We start from the raw sequence: 21,822 nt of genomic DNA, 5'->3' as shown, positions 1-21,822 counted from the left end.
CATATCTGCTCTTCATCCCGTGTTTGTATGGTTTCAGGTTTGTTCTTTAGTGTTTCCCAAGTTTGGGTTATGTTTTAGCTCTGCCCTCGCTTATGTTGTGTTCAAATTCTGCAATAAAACTCACTCACATCACAGCCAGTGCCAGCATTTTGGGCCCTTCTTCACAACACCACACGACTGCTGCCGCAGCCGTGACAGATTGGATGTCTGCAGCTTTATATTCATGCTGCTCTGAATCTTTGAAGCAGAAGTTGACAGTCTAGATCTCCATTATTTAACAGAACTGGAGACTTCAAAGCTCCCTGTAACTGTGTGTTTGTATAGGCTTCATGGATTTATACATTTACTGGATATATGTGTGTTTCCTTTAACCCTTCATTGCTTTTTTTTTTTTTAAAAACGAAACAAACAAAAAAAACCACATAATGCAGTTCAGTGATTTAAGTTGCAGAAAGAGGACGTAAAAACCTCTTAAAGTGCTGCAAATCCACTCTTCTAAGCTGATGTATTTTTCTGTCATACCAGATGCAGCTTTCTGCATCATCTACTCAACGTCCTTATACTTATGACCACATGTTTGTGCGATAAAGGAGAAATCATTTTAGCTTATACCGTTTCTATTTACGAAAACCTCACTCAGTATTATCAGCATCATCATCATGATGTCGACCACTCTACACTATCCAGTCACTTAAACACTGGAACTGTCAAGGCTGCACTGAAAAAAATGTTTTTTTGGCCCTGTAATTATTATTTCAATTAGCTATATAAATTTTACAAAAAATTACAAATTCAGTGCTATTACTTTAAAATAGCAGTTTTTCTTGTAGTGCATTACTTGAGGATTGTTTGTAATTATGTGTCCTCAGTTTTGTATGTAAATTGAATCATTGGATCCAAGTAATATTCACTAAACCAATTCATTGGCTTAATTAGTTGATATTTCCAAGTAAAATGTAATGGAGTGACATCAGTGAATATGGCCACCTTCTCTGCATTCGGAGCATGACGTCAAAGCCCCTCCCCACATTTGAGCGGTCTTTCTTCAGACATACCATGGTCCACATTTCGACGGTTGGCAGACTTGACGGAAACGGGAAGAAGTAGAACCATGAATGTAAGTTTTAAGCGGAACAAACTTTGTACGTTCCTGTTGGCTCACCTACTTAAGTCAGTTTCTCCGCACTGAAAGAAGCTGCGCTAGCAAATAGTGTATTTTCCTGCTAGACTTGCTGACTAACTTTCCTGGCAGGAGGTATGTCCAGAATTTCCCACAGCACTTTACAGCTTAGATGGCCACCTAAACAACACACGCCTGCTGCCTTAACTAACGTCTTTGTGAATAAAACGACCACGGTCCAGTTTAAAATAATTGCTGCACAGCTGCCATGAGGTGTATTTTGAAAAATAACAAAACAAAAAACGATATACGCACTCGATTTCACTCAAGTCTTCATATTGACCTGTTTTAAATTTGCCACCGAACTAACATATGTAAAAAAAAAAAAATAATATCAGTGTGCATCCTTGAGTTAGTAGAAATTAGTTGAAAAGCATATAGATAACCTTTTTTTTTTTTTTTCTTTTTTCTTTTTTTTTTACAGAACATAGGACCTTCTGACTGCTAATTTGAACTCCACAAGGTAAGATCAAATTAGTAACGATTAGGTTTAACTTGTCACATAATTTGTCTGTTTAAGGTGCCACAACATGAGATGGATGTGTAAGATATGTAGCTTTGAGTCAGAGAAGAGGTTGGGATTGTTAAAACACTACAGACTAAAGCATGGAAATGGTGGTCGCAGCCAGTCAGTCCCTTGTCTTCACACTGATTGCCCTTGCTCGTTTAAAACATTTAATGCCCTTAAGACCCATTTGTCTCGACACCATGTGAAGATGGTCACACAAAGTGGACCTCTTTCATTTACTTGTCTACTTTGCTGCTCTGTTTTTTTTAATTCAGAGAAGCAGTATTTTGAGCATCTTAACAACCACTTAAGGAAGTTTGAAGTAGTTGCATGTGTCTTCAAAGACTGCAACTTCAGTACAAATATTTATTCCACCTTTGCTACACATAGACACAGAAAACACCAGTCACACACCCTTGAGGATTTTAAAACTGAAGTATTAAAAAGCAAACCTAATGAACCCATGTTTGCTCAGGATGAGACCTATGTGGAAGAGAGCTTAGAGCTTTGGGATGGGGAACCACAGGAGTTGTCTCAAGATATAAAAGAGAAATTTGGCCATCTATTTTTAAAGTTAGAAAGCATGTTCAATGTCCCAAACAAATGCATTGATGAAATAGTAGATGAGCTTCAGTTTATATCCACCTCTGCATCTGGTCCACTTTTAAGAGATGTGGTGGTGTCCACCTTGAAAAGCCATAACTGTGATCTGGATCCAGCCATTATCTCAGATTTAGTGAAAAATCTTTGTGAGACACACCCTATAAGTACTGCCTTGGGGACAGGTGGCCCTTTCACAACTTATTACAAGAGAAGAGAATTTATGAAGAAGCATTTTTCAGTTGTTGAACCAGAAGAACACATACTTGATAAAAAAAAAGGGCAAAACCTTCCAGTATGTCCCAATATTGCCCTCCTTGGTGCAGGTCCTAAGTAAGTCTTTTCAAGAAAACACATTTGAAGGTGAAAAAAAAACTGAAAATGACTTTAAGTACCAGACATTTCGTGATGGATCTCACTATCAAAACAACAAGTTTTTCTCTGTAGAGGAGAACAGAGTGAGTCTCATCCTGTACATTGATGACTTTGAGGTATGTAATCCTCTTGGGACATCTCGAAAAAAGCACAAAGTCACAGCTGTCTATTGGGTGTTGGGAAACATTCCGGTGCAATTACGTTCCACATTGACATCAATCTACCTTGCAATTCTGTGTAAGGCTGAAGACACCAAGCAGTTTGGATTCCAGCGAGTTTTAGAGCCACTGTTAACAGATATCCAAAGCTTGGAGAAAGATGGTCTTTTTGTTCCAGCGTTAGGGAAAGCCATTAAAGGGACTGTGGTCAGTGTGGTGGCAGATAATTTGGGGGCGCACTCTGTGGCAGGATTTGTCGAAAGCTTTGCAGGGTCATACATCTGCCGGTTTTGTGTTGGGGAGCGATCCAAGTTTCAGTCCAATGAAGTGAGATCTGGGTCTTTTCATCAAAGAACCAAAGATCAACATACACTGCATGTACAGACAGCTGTGTCTAGTCCAGATCACCCTCATTGTTATGGTGTAAAAAAACAGTGTGCATTGTCAGAAAAACTTGAGCATTTTCATGTTACATCTGGTTACCCTCCAGATGTTTTACATGATCTGCTGGAGGGCATTGTTCCAGTGGAACTGGCTTTGGCATTTGATAACTTGATCAAGAAAAAATATTTTTCTCTCATGGAACTGAATGATGCCATTTCCAATTTCCCATACAAGTGGAGTGATAAAACAAATTGCCCTCATCTCATTCCTGCTAACTTTTCGACTCGAAAATCAGTAGGGGGCAACGCACATGAAAATTGGTGCTTATTACGTCTTTTGCCTCTGATTATAGGTTTAAAAGTACCCCAACAAGAGCCTGTATGGCAGATGCTGATGACACTGAAAGACATTGTGGACCTTGTCATGTCTCGAGTCCATACTGAAGAAAGCATTTGCTATCTTGACAGCATCATTTCAGAACACCGAAGCAGATTCCTTGATGTTTTCCCCCAACATAAGCTCATTCCCAAGCACCATTTCCTTGAGCACTATCCTCAGCTCATTCGGGAATTTGGCCCCCTAGCTGCCCTCTGGACAATGAGATTCGAGGCCAAACACAGCTTTTTCAAGAAGGTGGTAAGACACACTGGTTGTTTCAGGAATATTTTGCTGTCTCTTGCAAATAAGCACCAGCTCATGGTTGCATATCATCAATCACATTCTGTCAAACCATCACTTGCGGTCACAAAAACAACAGAGGTCTCTTTAGATGTGCTTAAGGATGATCTAAAAGACCTGGTGAAATGCAGATTCCCTGCTGTTACAGCTGTGCATGTTGCCAATAATGTGTGCAGTTTAGGCACCAACTATGCAGTGGGAATGTTGTTGTGTTGTGGTTCCACTGCAGGACTGCCTGACTTTTCTGAAGTGTTACAGATAATGGTGATTTGTAACAAACTGACTTTTTTCGTGAGACAACAAAATACATGGTACAATGAACACCTGAGGAGTTATGAGCTGGAGAACACAGGGAGTGTGCAGTTACTTGAGCAAAGAGAGCTTAAAGATTTTTATCCTTTGGCTTCATACACCCTTGCAGGAAGACGCCTGACAACTTTAAAGCACCACATTTGCCTATCTTTTTGAAATGTGAGGAGAGAAGCTTGTGAATAAATGTCTGTATTTCTCTTCTGTTCTTGCAGCTTCTTCCTGTTGATATGGCACCCTCAGCGAAACTGCGGATAATTTTTGGGGAGGATGATGTCCACAAACTACTTTTACCTGCAGGCATCCCAAGCACACTTCAGGACCTCAATGATGTTCTTCGAGAGACATTTGATATTACAGGACCATTCACTGTTATGTACCAGGACATGGATTTCGATGGTCAGTTCTTCACTTTGACCTCGATTGAGGAAGTACAAGATAAAGCTAACCTCAAAGTAGTAAAAACTGAACCAGTAATCTTAAGTCTCACTACTGTGGACATGTCAGAAGTCGAATCTCCAGTTCCACTATCTACAGAAGCAAGCTCCTCCTCATCTGTATGCGACACAATCCTGTTGTCCTCCCCAGATGAGAGTGGACCATCCTACAGGTCTAAGCCATGGCCATTTAAGTTTGAAATACCAGACTTCTCTTATGATATAGACCTTGCACTGGAAGCAGGAAAGCAAGCTTATGAAAATGATGGCACACTTTTGAACAACCCAAGCGTAACTAGTAGCATTCTTGAGAAGCTTGCAGAGACTATATTTGGCTTCACAGCATATCCAACTGGTGTCCAGATTTTAGCTGTTGCTGAAGCCTTGGTAGCAAAATACCCATGCCTCAAAGAGCCAGGTTCTTTTAATTGCCTATATGGTTGGCAACAGAGGATAAAGTATAAAATGGGCAACTACAGGGCAAAGTTAAGAGGTCGCCAATTAGCCATTCCAGAGCTCGAGGTGAACACACTGAAGAGACGATGCTCCAGTGAAGAGGGTTCACTTAAAGGCTTTAAAAGGGCCAAAAAAGCTGAAGTCAACTATCTGCCACCACTGCCATTCGGTGAGACTGAGGAAACCTTAGAGATGGATAGACTAGATTTGCTGAAGGAAATGAAGAAGAAGAACAATGAGAGGGCAATTAATGAGAAAATGGAGAAGTCTTTCGCTATGAGAAGAAAAGAGGTTGTCAAGGATTGCCCCGCAATCCAAGACCTCTTAGAGAGGTGGCCTTCTCTGTTCTGTGAAAATCAGGTAAATCCAGTTCTTGTTCATGCAGCAACTAAGTGTATGTGAGATCTCATGAGTCATCTTTGACATGATTTTGTGTTTTATCTCTCATTTCAGATCAAAGAGGAGTTTAAGCGAATAACCACAATTCATCTGGAGCGAACGTTTTTGTCCAGATTGGACAGGTACACCACCAAACTCCTGGAGATATTTCGAAGGAAGGGCGGGACTGCAGGGACCAAAATAAAACCAATGTTGGACTCACTCAATAAGGTAAAATTTTAAATTATTTTAATTACATAATCTAATGGAAAAGATGAGGTCATACACACTGAGAATGTATCACTCTTATTTAAAGGACAAGTTGACAAGTTTGTTATTTTAAACTTAAAGCTTTGTTTTCAGATTGTTTATGATGAAATCGAACGATTTTGATTGAAATTTGGACACATGCTGCTGGCCGGAGCTTTTTTGGTTTCTGTGGTAGCACACCCCCACCTCCACAATGGCTTCATACAAAGACGTGAAACTCACCGAGTGGTCAGGGGTGTTCACTGATAGGTTCACACACAAATCGTTGCAAAAATGCTTTCCAACAGGTGTTTTACCATTTGTTGTAAAACTGGACCTATTTTTTCAAACGCCTTACACCTGTACATTCTTCCGCCGAGAGCTTGAATAATAGAATGGAATAGCGGCGGACTAATACCGTACATCACAGCACATCTAATACAAGTCAATGGAGTTGGACAAAAACTACAATAAAAACCAGTTGGAAAGTATCTTTTGCAGCGATTTTTGTGTGAACATATCAGTGAACACTTCTGACCACTCGGTGAGTTTCACGTCTTTGTAAACGACAGTTTTATGCATTTTAGGAAGGATTGTTCCAGTGCACCTATGAAGCCATTGTGGAGGTGGGGATGTGCTACCACAGAAACCAAAAAAGCTCGGGCCAGCAGCATGTGTCCAAATTTCAATCAAAATCGTTCGATTTCATCATAAACTGAAAACAGGGCTTTAAGTGTAAAATACTGAACTTGTCCTTTATTCTGATCAGTGTCTGTGTTGGCTGAAACTGTTCTCCTGATCCTGACACTGTGGCCACAATTAACAATTTATGCACATGATTGTCTCTACAAGTGTATACAAACCTGTCATCTCTCCCTTAATATGCGCTCAAAAGCAGAGAAATTTACAGAATTTTCAAAGTGACCCTCTGAGTGCAGCGAGATCCCTTCCTGCTGCCCATAGACTCCAATACAATTATTTCCCAAAATATTACTCTTGTGTTTGGGAATTCCTGTCCTTGACTGGTTAATATTGTGATAGGAGGTACTGATATGTTGCAAAAAATTCATTTGCATGTCCAGTGATGAGGCAGAAAACTTTCCTCACTGGGCAGAGACAGTTTCTAGACCCACAGATTATGACATGCACTGGACTCTTGTCTTAACACACATCGTTGAGAAATTCATGTTAAGTTGTACACTTCACAACGTTAGAATGTAGCTGCAGGCTTACATTCTCCATGGGTAACTTTCTGTTTACATCTGTATGTGCTGTTATGTATGTATGTTACATATGTTATGTTGTGTATTTTCTGCAATAAATTTTCTTTTTGGGTTTAATAGCATCATGTCGATGGCAGAAGGGACATTATCATTCGTTGCTTAGTTGAGTATCTTGGAGAGAGTGGAGAGGAGCTGATCAAAGACCATCAGGTATCTGATGATCATAATGACTGTATTAAAATTGTCTAACCTTATAATCTGGTCTTCACTTGTGATGATATATTGAAGGTCAAAGATTCTCTACCTCTTTTTTATTTTTACATTTTTTTTTCTCTTAACCTTTTCTTTTACTTGGAATCTATTCTAGTTATTTCTAATTGTGGCTTGTTTGTTTTCACAGGAGGACGTCAGCCAAGAAGCATTGAAAGAGGACTGCAGTAATCACATGATGAAGATCATCGTAATCCATCCCAATGTGGCACAGGAAAACCAAGACCCTGTGAACGTGTCGGTCATCATTGAGGGGACAGAAATTCTGGAGGACTGCGGAAGTGTGACAAACGCTTGCCTCCTGCTCATGGGTGTCATCTATGCTGTCAACTTAAGTTACCCACTGAAACTGAAATATACGTTTGAGGTATTTCAGAAGCTGTTTCTTGAGCTTGACATCCTTAAAATGTCACCAAAGGTCCAGTCTCTCCACAAGAAACTTTTAGTGTGAGTGTTCCAGTGTTATTTGTGCTTTTGTCCAGCACAATTAATTTGTTTGCATTTTGTCTGTTTTCTGACAGTAATTTCAAATGTTGCTCAGTTTTATACAAGATCTTTCTGTCCTGAACGTTCTGAGAATGTCTGCAAAGGTAGTGATTGCAACTGTTAATGGACAGAGTTGATGTATGTGTTCTGAAAGTTGATTAGAAGAAAGGGGACAGTGCACACTGAGTTTTTGAATAGCATGTTGTTGTTTTTTTGTATATGTGTATATGCTCTGTTTTGAAATTTGCGATCAAGAAGTTCTATGGCCATGTTTTTTGTGGTTATAATGTTATGTAGATATTTTAAATATATCTATGCCATTTCAACTGTGAAATAAAAGTGTCTCTTAAGCTGCAAATATTTGTTTTTAGAAAATATTGATTTATTATTTAATAGAATAATAAGAATATTTATTCAATTCGATTAATATTAACTAGTACATTCATAATAAATATTACTTAATAATTACATAGAATATAACAAAGAAAAGATGAGTAAGAAACACAAAGAAATATCAGCAATGTTCACTTGGGTTTTGTAATTGGATGCAATGGTATTCTGAGTAAAAGTTACAACCTGTAGATGAGTATTGCCAGTGCAATTTACTTGTGTATTTCACATAAAAAATAGATGGTTCTAGTAAGTAAATATTACTTAGAAATAGCCCGAGTAAAGATTACAAGCACTTTCTGTGTGGAAAAAGTTGCCTAGCTTTTTTTAAGTAAATGTCACTCCAAATTTTTTTCAGTGTGCCGGGGCGAGCCGTGTGGTGAAGGAGGAAAAGGACCCAAAATGCAGGCAGCTGACTGGTGATGAGAGTGACATTTATTTACAGAAGAGGCAGTGAGGAAATGACAGGAAAACCTAAAGTGGGAAAACTAAATGACAAACCTAAAATAATAAGAAGCAGGGCGCGTGAGAGATGCAAACAGCAGCCTGGAACACAGACAAGCTAGCAACAGGCAGGAGAACACACAGGGCTTAAATACACACAGCAGTAATCAGGGGATGAGAGACAGGAGGGCAACACAGCTGGGAGAAATCAGAGCTGACGGGACAGGGGAAATGTAAACGTCTCACATGAGACGGGGACCTTCAGAATAAAACAGGAAACTCAGACACAGAGAACCAGACAAGACACTGAACTAAACAGACATATTCACAAACAGACAGTGTGACACCATAGACAGACAGAACACAGAAGTGGGAGCAGGGCAGGCACAGAACAGAAACCTAACAAATGGCAAATCATAACAGAATACATACTCAGAATAAACAAAAGCATAAAGAAACACAAAACACTTAGTCGGCAGACTCAGGACCATGACAGGAACCTAAAGTGTAATTAAATAAATGTGATATAAATATGTAAATCATATATTAATATCTAATGAGAGAAAGGGAGAGACACAGGCTGGTGGATGCGCTCCTTTCACTCATATCAGTAGAGTTAGAGCTGCACACTGAGCTGTGACCTCCTTAAAATGTCTCAATAAAAACCCCCAAGGAACCTCCAAAAGTTGATTCTGTTCATCTGGACGTAGCGTTTTGTGGGAGAAAGGTTTCTTCACTCATCCAGGTGACTTCTTCAGTCTCAGCTGACTGCAGGTTTCCCCAGTCTTATAAACAGTACATTTGCATAATGACTGAAACCAGCCGACTGAAAGAACAATGGGCTGGGAGGTTAATTACTCCATCATGATTATTCAAATTCTCAGGACCACTGATCAAAACCCATTAATCAATGGCCATGAGTACCATTCACAGAGAGTTAATCGCTACATAAAGATGAACAGAATCAACTTTTGAAGATTTAATACCTGGATGATTGAGCATGCATCAAGACATTTTTTTTATATAAAAATTTTATTTTCAGTCACAGCAGCATGTTAACAACAAAACATTGAACATACAGTAGTTTGCTGTTCAGTATTTACAATACCCCAAAAGATAACAAAAATAGAGAAGGAAAACAAACAAACAAACCAAGGAAACCCCTACAAAACAACAAAAAACAAACAAACAACAACAAACAAATATAAAAATAAAATGTATAAGGGACATTCAGTGTACAGTTAACTATGATAGTGATATAGAGATATGGCATCCGGTCATGATAAGGTGGTCATTTTAAATGATGCATCAAGATATTTTAACACACTTTGGCAAGCAAGGAGGAAGTAAACCTCGAGGAGTTTTTTAGCTCAGACTTCCTCTGTTTTGTAATTTTTCTACTTTCAAACGAAAATGTGATTTGCAGCATCAGGTGACATTAACATCTCTGTAACCTGCTGCTCTAATACTGCACCGCTATTAAAAGAAATGATAGAAAAACACATCTGGGTTGTGATGAGTTTTTTCTTTTCCCTTTTTTATTCTCACTGATGCTTCAGGTGTGAATATCTCATAAACAACAGGCAGCAGGTTCACCCAAACTCCAGACGCAGTAAAACATCATGTCAGTGTTACAGGATACAAACCCCACACCAGTGGAAAATTTGATCTTTTATAAAGATTACATTTGATTAATTGTTTTCATTTGTATGTAGATATATTTAAAATTAATAAAAAATAAAACCTATTGCTGTGCCAGCTTCTAGCTTAGTTTGACAGTGTGTACAAACCTGATGAAAAGTTAAAGTCAGCCAAACACATCCAAATTTTGAGGCTGGGAGTAAAAAACACGAATCTGACTGAGCCCAAAATCAGCTGCAACCCTGTGTGGTTATTACAGTAAACACAGCGGTGTTTTCTCTTTATTTATTTATTTTTTCATAAAGTGATTTATTGTGAGCAACACAAATTTGAACAGGGGGCAAATTTTGTTTTGGCACACTGATCATTACAGTCACAGCTTGTTGTCTTTAACAGTCTCAGTGTTTTTCTTTTCTTGTTTGTGTGCGAATTTCCCCAAATCATGCGATGATCATGATTACTGACAGTCTGGTATAAAAAGTAGTTTTGTTTGGAGTTGTGCAGGACTTGTCTTTGTCATTGTATCACAGAAAAGTGTCATCAAGATGTATTCATAGCCAGAGGCCAGCAGGTGTCACTGTGGAGATGGTTTCAGATTGTTTTGACACTTCAATATAATTCCTGCACAAATGCTTCAGTGTTTCACGAAGCCTCACTTTGCCCATCACTAGTAAGCAGGCACCAAGTGCTGTTACTGCCTGCTGCACACAGCAGATCGACCAAACTGTCCGACCTGTAGATGTACATGGTTCATTCCCATGTGTCAGTTTAAAGATATCTCACTGAGTGTCAGAAAGACAAGTTTGCTTCTCTTCTCTACTGCAAGTGAAAAAAAAACTGCAGAATGTTTTCAGTGTCATCAGTTCAGCTATATTAAATCAATGTGGTGTTAAATTTTGTTATAAGAAGCAATGGGAAATGTTTTCATGTAATTTGAAAGCTTTGGATGTGTTATCACATTTCAAAATTGCTGGAAATAATTTCATTTTCATTTTTACTTACAATTTATTTTAAGCTTATAATCATTTGTATTCTACTCTAAAATTGAAAACGTGATTTTATTCTTTTTTTTTTTGCCTGTCCCATTTGGTTCTTTAGCCGTCAGAATTGTTGTCTGAAGACCAACAAGGATACCCAATGGATTTACTTTGCCAAATGGATCATCACGTCCTTGCCATATTGGTCCATTTGATCGACCTTTGTTGTTGTCATTTATTTTATTTTATTTTCAGTTGTTACAGACGGGACAGACATGACTGGGATAGGAATGTGTTTGGAAATAGCAGCCGATAGAGGTGTAGTTTATGTCTATGAATAGTGAACACCTGTGTGGATCAGCCCGCTTGTATTCAAAAGGTTTTCCCATGTAATGGTCTGCTAGAGGGTGTAGAGAGCCATATCCCTGTCCCCCAGGGCATGAAGCCGGCATGGAGGAGATCCAGGCCCCAGACATCCAGAGGCCTCAGAGTGCGAGAGCCCAAGGAGGACCACCGGAGGGGCATCCGTGCCACCCTCCCGGGAAGAGCTGAGGAGAGCCCCACATGAGGGGTCACCCAGTAGCCACGGAGCAGAAACCAGAGGGGGCTGCAGTGGCGTGGCTGCCGGCTCATCCTGGAAGAGGCCTGACCGAGCAACAGGCACCAGGCCCCGCCAAGTAGTCACCGGGAGTGAGCTGGGACATACCTGAGCGCCCAGCCCCGGACACCAAGAACCACAAACTCACCGACCCCTGAGGGCATCAGTTACTGGCAGGGAGTGTGGTGAGGGGAGATAGGCCTTTTTATTCATTTTAAATGATGTCAAGGTCTGGGCTATGTGACCCACTGTTTATGGTTTTGCACTGGTTGTTTTTGGTTTAAGTAATATTCTGTGTTGTTGTTTTGTGGCCCTGCCAAGAGGGGACAATCTTTTGAAATGAAGACAAACACAGCAGTTGGAAATCTCCAGTCCATGCGATGTGTGTGATGAAGATGGTGATGATGGTGGCGATGATACAACATCATAACTAATAATAATAATAATAAATTTTATTTAAAAGCACCTTTCAAGACACCTAAAGACACTAGAGTCTGGTCTATCTGGTCACTAAAATAGAATAAAATGCATAATAGAACAATGACAAAATGAAGAACAATAAAATGAAGAATAAAAAACAAAAAGCACAACATAAAATAAACAACCTTTATCCGTGGACTTGCCGTGTCTCATTCGCACCACACTGGTGCCGAATACCAGGACGCGGCCTGGTGGGTCCACAACAGGGCCATGAAAGGAAGGAGCTGGCCCAGATTGCGGCCAACATGGCGCCCATCCAGCGGTAGCAGGTGGCGGAGGTGTACTGCCAGCTGGGCGAGCTGCGGGTCCAGACGGAGCGTCACCTAGAGAGAATTGCAAGTCTGACGATGACGATGGAGTACTTCTCTTCCACACACGCTTCTTCCACACTCGCCCGCTGCTCTCGGGGGGGTAATCCTCACACAGCCATGGCAAACAACTCATGCTCAGGGTTTGAGGACGGGTCTGGGGAATGTGTGTGGCACAATCATCCAGTGATGAGAAACTCAGAACCCTGGCCTTAAGAAGTGGCATAGGAACATGATGTGTGATTGGAAATAGGTGCATGGGCCAAAAGCGGAAGTTCGCAGTGAGCTCCGCCCAGGCAAAGCGATGAGAGAGAGGAAAAAAAAAAAAAAAAAAAAACCAAAATCAAAATCAAAACACACACACACGTAGTCTTGCAGGGCCGGCCGGGCAGACACAGGGACCATGACAGTTTGTTGCCATAATAGTCGACTTTGTTATGAAACTAAAAGAATGCAGTGTAACTAAAACAACAAGGCTAGTTCATGTTCACGATAAAAACAAGTTTCAATTTTCACATAAAAAAAAAAATAATTAAAAAAATCCTTTACGTCACTTCCTGTCTTCATGCTAACTCACAGAGAGTATGAAGAGTTCCTCAGAACACTCATTTGAATGAGTTTATCTAAAAGGTTTAAAATATTTGGATATTGACAGATCACAGTGATGCTTGAACTCTAATGAGAGAGAAAAAAAAAAAGTATTAAATAAATTTCAGTAAGGGTGTTGAAAACTTGCCCTGTATCATTCCATTTTATTATACATCATTTATGATTGGATTTTTTGTATGTGGATTGGATGAGTTATTACCAACATCTGGTGAGAATTTGAATTACATGCCAATAGGACTTGTTCTATTGGCAGTACTTACTTTACCTGCTAAATTATGCAGCATATAATTTAAATCCTTTATCCAATTTGCTTGCTGGAGTTGTCATCACCCTGAAAATCTGATGAACATCAGTAATGTTCAATTTTGAGAGCTTGTGCAGGCAGCAGGTGTAGAATGTCTACGTTTAACCATTCAATCAATTCTTTAACCAGCAACAGTGGAACAGCTTTATCAAGAAAGGAAGTGATAGCACAATTCATCCAAAAAAAAAAAAAAAAAAAAAAAAAAAAAAAAAAAGGGATGCCCGTGTATCTGCTTGCAATAAACGGAAGCAGTGGCATAGAAAACATTAATTCAATCATTACATAAACTCACTTAGCCAGAGTGTTTAAACCACACTTTTCATCAGCATTTCTGAACATAGAGTTGTAATTTACTCTAGAAGACAAACACATCAATCAATTATTGACTGGTCAGGGCACAAAATCACGAGCTGGAGCTTATTCTTTTTCGCCAACTATTTCACTTCAACTTTCCACACAGGATCCTTTGAACCTTCATCTGCTAAAACTCCACCACCTGATCTTTCCGAAAGTTCCCAGGAATACTATGTTTCAGGGTCTGCGGAGGCAGACCGTGGAGTAGTGCGAGTCACACTCTATGGTGTGACTCAGCAGCCAGAGTTTTCTGAACTACCCGGTCCTGCTCCATCCGAGCCAGTAAGTCATCACCACCAATGTCAGACTTTAGCCATGCCACCATAATTCCTCGGTCCCCCCAGCTGGCTTCCAACGTTACACAGTCTCAGTCATTGGCCTCCACAGTTTGTAATTGCACTTTTGGATGGATTGGTAACTTCTATGGAATGCAAGAACTGACATATTGAGTTAAATACACCATTAAATAATAAATTAAAATGTGGCAGTAATTAATTAAAAGTACTAATTAAAAAGTAATTAATTAAAAATTGGAAATAATTAAATAGATATTTATGACACATTTAATTAATTGATTATTTATTTCACATCTTAATTCATTTTTGACACATTTAATTATTTAATGGTCTATTTAATTCATTCATTTTGGCAGAGTTTACTCCTTCAGCTCTCGTCCTGAAATAATTTAATCTGTCAGCCTCACCCATCAAACTCAGGGGGCGGGGTTAACGCTGATCGAGTCAAAACCATTGCTTTGGCCTTGTGGCCATTGTTTTTAGAAGGCGTTTCTGCACACCAACAACCGGCATGTGGAAGCTAACTGAACTGTACTTTAAAAAACCCTGTTTGTGTGTCACCAAATACACTTAATATTTTTTACTTGAGAATGTAGTGGTTTAATCTTCAGATATCTGGTCGGTTTGTCAAGATAGAGCATCTTTGCAAAAGTGCTTCGATGATTTTGGAGATGTCTGCCCAGCCCAGTCTCACGGCAAAGCGTGTGATAGACCCACTTGCCTCGCAAGCAATCGAGCAGTTAAACCGCAGACAAAACTCACATCCGGGTACAGAACTGTCATAACCCCCGCTGACTGTACACTGACTTTATGAGGTTATATCTATCAGGTCTTTATTTCTTGATGTTTGTATGTGTCATACATGTTTTAGTCGCCAATTCTGAATTATTACTAATATTAAAAACATGTTTGAGGAGAGAGCGCAAATAATACCAATTAACATCTGATATTTGGGGGTTTTGTTCAATAATAAGCGTGACCTGTGCATAAACCCATAAACTTTATTAAAATAGATAATGTTGGTGCTTCTATCATGTAGTACCTGTTAGGTTTAACTGTACCAAGCTTGTTATACACTATGAAAAAAAAATACAGTCTTCATGATGTTCAGCTAATATTTTTATCATGAATATTAATCATGAGGGTAAACGGTCCTGTACACCATGGAGCGAGGTCAGCATATCCACGACATCTTCAGCTCTCCGAGTTAACACAGAGTTAACACAGAGTTTCCCAGCTGGGTCACATGAAAGTGTCGGCAGCATCAAACTAATAAAGGTCATCTACAAATCTAATTCACAGGTCATATCAATATTATTTAACAGAAAATCATCCTTATTACTGCCAAAAATTCCAGAGACGTGAAAATCTACAGCATAAAGAACACAAAAATATAGCAGTCTAACGCAACATCCTCCAGTAGTAAAAGATGAACGCTTCAGTTTGTCACCGTTCATGATCTGTGTTATCTGCAGTGTTGGGTAAGTTACTTTAAAATAGTAACTTACCCAACTCTCTTAGTAACTCTCTCAGCTCTCAGCGAAGGCGGTCGCACTTTCTCCTCTCCTCCTCACCCTTATCTTCCCTGCTTAGCCTCTTGTGTCCTTGTCCTGTCTTGCGTGCATTACTTTCCCTGGAACAGCCTCTCACTGTCGTTCTCTAAACCTAAAAGAGAATTATGGATTTGATCAACTGGTCCCTGAGTGCTATTGACACCCTTTTCTCAACGAGAAGCCTGGGCTCGGGAGAGCCTGAGTGCCCTGGAGGGACTTTCCCTGCCGGTTACACGATGGACGGGTGGCAGAACTGGAGGACCGTGTGCCTGGCGGGACTGTCGATCGAGGACGCTGAAGATATCTACCTATTCGGAACCATGATAACAGGGTTCATGCTGATCGGCGTTGGCCTAGCCCTGCTTTATCGGAGAAATAAGAGAGCGGAACCGGCTGTTCAAACCCCCACAAGGCTGCCCGCTGGATTCGAAGCGACGGGACGAGGTGCGACCTCTCACAACGAACGTAATATGGTCAACACCTTGGAGACGCTTACAGCTGCTGTGAAGGCTCAAAACAACACCATTGAGCGTATGAGGGGAAACATCAGAGAAAGGCCTGCTCAAAATGACACCCTTGAGCGACAGTTGGAAAACATCGCGGAACGGATCACTGCAGTTGTGAAGTCTCAGAATCAAAAGACTGACAACACCTTGGAACTGAAGTTTGATACCATCATGGGGAGGCTCGCAGCTCTTCAACGCGAAGTTGAGGGACCTGTCTCAGAGTGCTAAAATTCGAGCTGCTCACAAAACAGAAATTAACAATATTCAACATTCGGACACCACGGCGCCAGCTGCAGGCCCAAGGCTGGAGCCCACCAAAACAACTCCCTGATAACGACTGTGTGATGACTATTCTTCCCGTCCCATGAAGGCCACCTGGGTTGGCTGGCAGACTGTTTACTTAGCCTGATAGAGCGAAGGACACTGTCTCCGCTGAACTCTGGACACGCACACACATACACTTACACTGATAAGCACACACTCATCCCCCCTCCCTTCCAAACGCCTTCGATGCTTGTTTCCTGAAGGGGCAGCACGGCGGGTCTGTGTGCCACGCTGGAATGGTAGCGCTGTGCGGGGCGGCTGCTGTGTTCGCTTCGGATTACTCCTCAACCCCCACCCACCCCTGTGGCTTGTCATGTCTTCACAATGTTGTGCTGTGGACATTTATGTGCTTCTTGTGCAGAGGAGTTTTTTTTTTTTTTTTTTTTTTTTTTGTTTCCTGTTCTCATGCTGTCCTACCATGGAAGCATAGCATGAGCAGGGGTCTCTTTTTTCCTCTTGTACTTTCCCCAGTGTAGTGTACATTTCAATGTTTTTTTCTGATTCTACCAATCTCTGACCTGTATCCCCATGTAATGTTTGTGCTATATGTGTAAGGTCGGGGGGGGGGGGGGGGTCCTATTTCACTGCAGGGCAACAGGTGAGCAGTCAGTTGCATATTTCTGTTTACAGACAGACAGACAGACAGACAGACAGGTATTTACCCCAGTCAGTGATCAGAGGTTCCTTCAGGCTGGCATGCTCCACCACACAGGAGATGTTCTCTCCAGACCTTTCAACACAAACATTACTAACTCACAGACCACTCACAGAAGTGGACCTGGATCTGAATCTGGTTCCGATGTGGACTCACCTGGGTGTGTACTCCAGTTGGGAATGGGTCTGGTAGTACCAATCGCCATTTGGCATCTCTTGAGTGGAAGTGACATCAGAGGTGACCTTTTGTCCATCTCTGAGCCAGCTTACTTTGATCTTCCTGGGAAAGAAGTCGTAGACGCTGCAGACCAACATGGCAGGATGGTGACCAGAAAGTGGGGTCTTGGACTTAATTCTGACACTGGGCTGAACTAAAAACCACACAGACATTATATTACCATTGTGGCAATATTATGTGTGATGGTATTTTTCAGGTGCTTTATTAACAATAAAATTTACAGTTGCAAGAATACATGTCATACCTATGCAGAATCATCTGTAATCTACCTATAGAAAATGTGTTAGCTGTCAGAATAATGGCATAATTTCCTCTGGTTATTTGTAATTAAATAAATTAGAATTGCAAATTTCAAATCAATTTTATTTATATTGCTTCAAATCACAACAGTTGTCTCAAGGTGCTATTGTAAGATAAAAACCCTACATTAATACACAGCAAATTCAAAAGTGTTAAATTTTTTGGTGTTAATAGTCTCCTTGCAAAAGTAGAGTTAATTTTACTCTAAGCAGAGTCACATTCTTTTAATGTAACTCTGAGGCGTAAAATGATAGTAGTTAAAATCGAGTGTTAAAAATGAGTGTTTCTCTGTCAAATCTGGAGGTGTTAAAATGGAAACATTAACTCTTGACCTCTTAACTCTGAACTCCTAGAGGGGCTATGATGATGTGGTCAAGTGACCGTACACAGTAAAAAAAAAAAAAAAAAAAAAAAGACTTGATTTTATTTCTGTTTCAGATAACATTTGTTCCCACTCAAAATTAGAGTAAAATTTACTCCAGGGCCAGTCTTCACTTTTTAGTTTTAACTCCTCTCAATTTGGTGTCAAAATTAACAACGAAATGTGTAAAAATATTTAAATGTGTAACAATATTTAACTTAGTTTAATAATAACACACTTGTGCGTAATAATATTTCATTTTTATTTCTCTGTAGTAATATTTTTTATATTCTTTATATACTATATTACTAAATTGCTGTGTTCTATCCTATGTCATGGAAATAAATACAAGCATACAGGTTACAGTAACAGCATTTATTATCGCTCCTATTACAATGTCATTTAACTAAAACAAGGATTGATAGATTCTACATATCACATAATGTTCAAGGTCTGAAATATGACACTCTTTTAACAGACTTTTCTGATGGTGGTTATGGCAACAGTTTCGTGTTGCCCCCATGAATTTTTGAACTATTGGAAATTGAATACATCCTTGTTAGCAGACGAGTTGCTTGTGTCCGAAGTTAAATCTGAAATTAGGAAAATATTACATCTTAAGATTTTTACTACCTCTTTCTCGGAACTTTGGGAGCTCCTTAAACGACGTATGTGTCAATTTTTTAAATTTAAAGCGAGAGAATTAAACCATGCAAAGAATGTAAAATATAATGAAGATGTGAGCAGATATATATATTTAAGAAATAAGAAGGAGAAGGAAGAGAAGGAGGAAAATCAAATGATGTCTCTTAAAGAGGACATTGATCGAGTCAATAGAGAAGTTTTATTTAATATGTTGCGACGTACTGACTTTCACGGGAACAGTGATTATATGATTTTTAATAATCAAAAGAAAAGTCGAAATGATTTTATTGTCTCAATTAAGGATAAACATGGAAAGTCAGTTTTTTAAAGAAGAGGGAAAAAGACAAGTAATTAGAGACTATTGTTCGGAAATGTTTTCATCCATAGCTACAAACAGCGACGCTATTAACAATTTTTTGAGTGAGGTTGAACCATTAGATTCTGTCATTTATGAAACTTTGATTGGAAAAATTAAAAGAGAGGAAGTGGAGTCAGTAATTAACCAACTTAGTACCGATAAAACACCTGGTCTGGATGGACTCCCCTCTGAATTTTACAAACTTGTGTGTAAAGAACTGTCTGAATTATTAACTCAGTATTTCAATGAAGGAATAGAAAGAGAAACAATGGGTAAATCGTTTTATGAAGGAGTTATGTGTTTATTATATAAGAAAGGTGATAGAGAAGACATTAACAATTATAGGCAACTGACAATAATGAATGTAGATTATAAAATTTTTGCTAAAATAATTATGTCCAGACTAGAGGATGTATTAGATATTATCATTGAAAAGGAACAAACATGCGCAATTAAGGGACGATTGATGTGGGATAATTTAAGTATGTTAAGAGAAATTATTTATAATGGAAAGGATTCAGAACTCTGCATTTTAGGATTAGATCAAAGGAGAGCTTTTGATTCTGTTTCTCACTCCTATTTATGGAAAGTAATGAAAGCTTATAATTTCCTGGACCAATTTATTTCCATTATTCAATTGAGTTATAAAAAGTCCCTAGTGCGAGTTAAGGTAAATGGAAAGCTCTCATCCCCTTTTAGTGCTGAGTGTGGGGTTAAACAAGGATGTCCTTTGAGTGCTGCGTTATATGTCCTTGCAATTAACCCCTTATTGAAAAGGATAAATGATGATAAACGAATCAAGGGATACGTCCTTGACAAATCCCATAAAATCGCAGCTTTGGCGTATGCAGATGATGTGTCGGTGATAATTAGAAACCAAAACGAATTGTCTTCAGTTATGGAGATACTACACCACTACGAACAGGCATCAGGTGCCAAGCTTAACCAAGAAAAAACTGAAGGGGTGTGGCTTGGACATCAGACCAGACAACCTAAAATGATGATCTCTCTTTGTAGGGAGATTGAAATTTTGGGTATATGGATTGATAATACTGACTCTAGTTTACTAAATTGGAATAAGAAAGAAAATGAAATAAAAATGGAAATTATGAAATGGGAGAACAAAGATACAAATTATAAAACGCGTATTAATATTGTAAAAACACACATAATTTCGAAACTTCTTTTCCTTGCCGCAATTTTTCCTCCTCCGAGAACAACTGTAATGAAAATAAGTAAGATGTGCATTAAATTTATCTGGGGATCCAATCGAGAAGTGACTAAGAGAAAATTTATGTACAAGACTAGGAAACACGGGGGTTTGGGAGCCCCAGACTTAGAGATTGTCTTGCGAATTCCTTTTATTAAAATTACTCAAAGTGCAATTTCTCGGGGTGCCCCGTGGGTTCGAGGGAAGGAGGAATTGTGGCAAAAGAAAAGAGGCAGGGCCAGAGCGGGCGTTCCATACCACAGACTTATGTTTGGTGATTTATTAAGTCAATGGGAACATTATAGTTTAAATATTCTCCAAGATAATACGAAAAATATTTATAAAAAAAATTAATGGAATCAAAAATGAAGGTTTAATTCAATATAAGTATGCAAATGAAGATGAAAATCCTTTAATAGTTAAAAATATACAAGACCAACTATTATCCGAAAGCATGAGAGACGTGGTATGGCTCATCTCGCTCGGGCGCCTCCCTGTGAGGGCGGTGGTACAGTGGAGTTGTTTCGTTACCACCATGAAATGTCCTATGACAGGCTGTGATGAAGATGAGACCCTAGAACATCTTCTATTGGATTGTTATAGGACAACTGAGATAAGACAGAAGATGACAGAGATTGGCTATGACGTTGATGTTAATATTAAAGCAGTTAAATATGGTTTGTTTAAAGAAAAAATGTGTGAAGACAAAAGGAGACTCTTTTTGGTTAGTAATGTGTGTAATAAACACATATTTGGAAAACCCGTGCCAAAGGAGTACTTGAACAAAAGATGATAAGTAGTGATGTGGTGAGTAAACATATCATTACAGACCTGCGGAGAAGACGAACAGTGGACCTGAAACTTGGGAAAGTTTTCCCCCCGAATGTATTGAAATTGTAAATTTTGTGAGCGTTGTGTGGACTCAGATGCTAAACTTTCCTCCTTGTTTCTCCCTTTTTGTATGTGTTCATGGTTTTGTATATGTAATTGTATGTGTATGTACATTTTATATGTAAATTTGTTTACTTTAAATAAAGATTTTTAAAAAAAAAAAAAAAGTAAGACAAACAGGAAAATACTTGGTGCTCTTGGTGTGAGTGAGGTGGCGCTGAAAATAGCCGTTGTTGGTAGGAGAGCGTGCAGCCTAAGCTCTCTCTCCGCGGATGCGGCGAGCCAGCTGGATGTCTCTGGAAGCGCAGGTCGGTCTTGAAGTCTTGAGAGCTTTGTTCAAAAAAGAATGACTTCATATAGGGAAAAATATATATCACATATGCAGGACACCTTAAACTAGTTTTTTAATTAAACAGCAAGGCAGAACAAAGTCGGGGCTGTATCAAGACACGAGGACTAAACCCCAATTCAACCAGACCCAGAACTGATCCGGAATTAAAACAGGACTACAACAGTTCAAAATCAGGACTATATAGGATTTAACCAAGACATAACCACAATCAGAACTAGATGATAGTAGCACTAAAAATCATCATAGACCTGCACTACACTTATTTTTTTAATTCTACCAAAGTCCACTATTTAGATTTAGAAAAGTTTATATAATTATTTAGCCTTGTTGTGCAAACA

At 39.3% G+C, this 21,822-nt stretch overlaps 2 protein-coding genes across 5 annotated transcripts; one reads left to right on the top strand and one right to left on the bottom strand.

Moving 5' to 3' along the window:
* The first annotated feature begins 764 nt into the window (after positions 1 to 764).
* LOC113018186 (uncharacterized) lies at positions 765 to 7,659 on the top strand. 4 transcript variants are annotated; one of them, XM_026161247.1, is made up of 6 exons: positions 765 to 1,117; positions 1,605 to 1,643; positions 4,408 to 5,445; positions 5,539 to 5,694; positions 7,056 to 7,145; positions 7,336 to 7,659. In XM_026161247.1, exons 3-6 carry the CDS (start codon positions 4,423 to 4,425, stop codon positions 7,654 to 7,656), a joined length of 1,590 nt encoding a protein of 529 aa, XP_026017032.1. In that variant the 5' UTR covers positions 765 to 1,117; positions 1,605 to 1,643; positions 4,408 to 4,422; the 3' UTR covers positions 7,657 to 7,659. The 4 variants fall into 4 exon arrangements, 3 of the variants coding, with proteins under 3 accessions (XP_026017032.1, XP_026017033.1, XP_026017031.1); XM_026161248.1 differs by lacking the exon at positions 765 to 1,117 and adding an exon at positions 1,124 to 1,255; XM_026161246.1 differs by lacking the exons at positions 765 to 1,117; positions 1,605 to 1,643 and adding an exon at positions 3,502 to 3,841.
* Positions 7,660 to 12,370: 4,711 nt separating this feature from the next.
* LOC113018252 (H-2 class II histocompatibility antigen, A-K beta chain-like) lies at positions 12,371 to 17,633 on the bottom strand. The gene is made up of 3 exons (XM_026161313.1): positions 17,287 to 17,633; positions 17,124 to 17,205; positions 12,371 to 12,544 (listed from the first exon to the last, which is right to left on the bottom strand). The coding sequence occupies exons 1-3, from the start codon at positions 17,517 to 17,519 to the stop codon at positions 12,371 to 12,373; spliced, it is 489 nt and encodes a 162-aa protein (XP_026017098.1). The 5' UTR covers positions 17,520 to 17,633.
* Between the last annotated feature and the right edge of the window lie 4,189 nt (positions 17,634 to 21,822).

This window comes from Astatotilapia calliptera, unplaced genomic scaffold (assembly GCF_900246225.1).
Source record: "Astatotilapia calliptera unplaced genomic scaffold, fAstCal1.2 U_scaffold_5, whole genome shotgun sequence".
In the NCBI taxonomy this organism is placed as follows: domain Eukaryota; kingdom Metazoa; phylum Chordata; class Actinopteri; order Cichliformes; family Cichlidae; genus Astatotilapia; species Astatotilapia calliptera.
The sequence above is the reverse complement of the archived record's forward strand: the minus strand, read 5'-3'. Positions and strand labels throughout refer to the sequence as shown.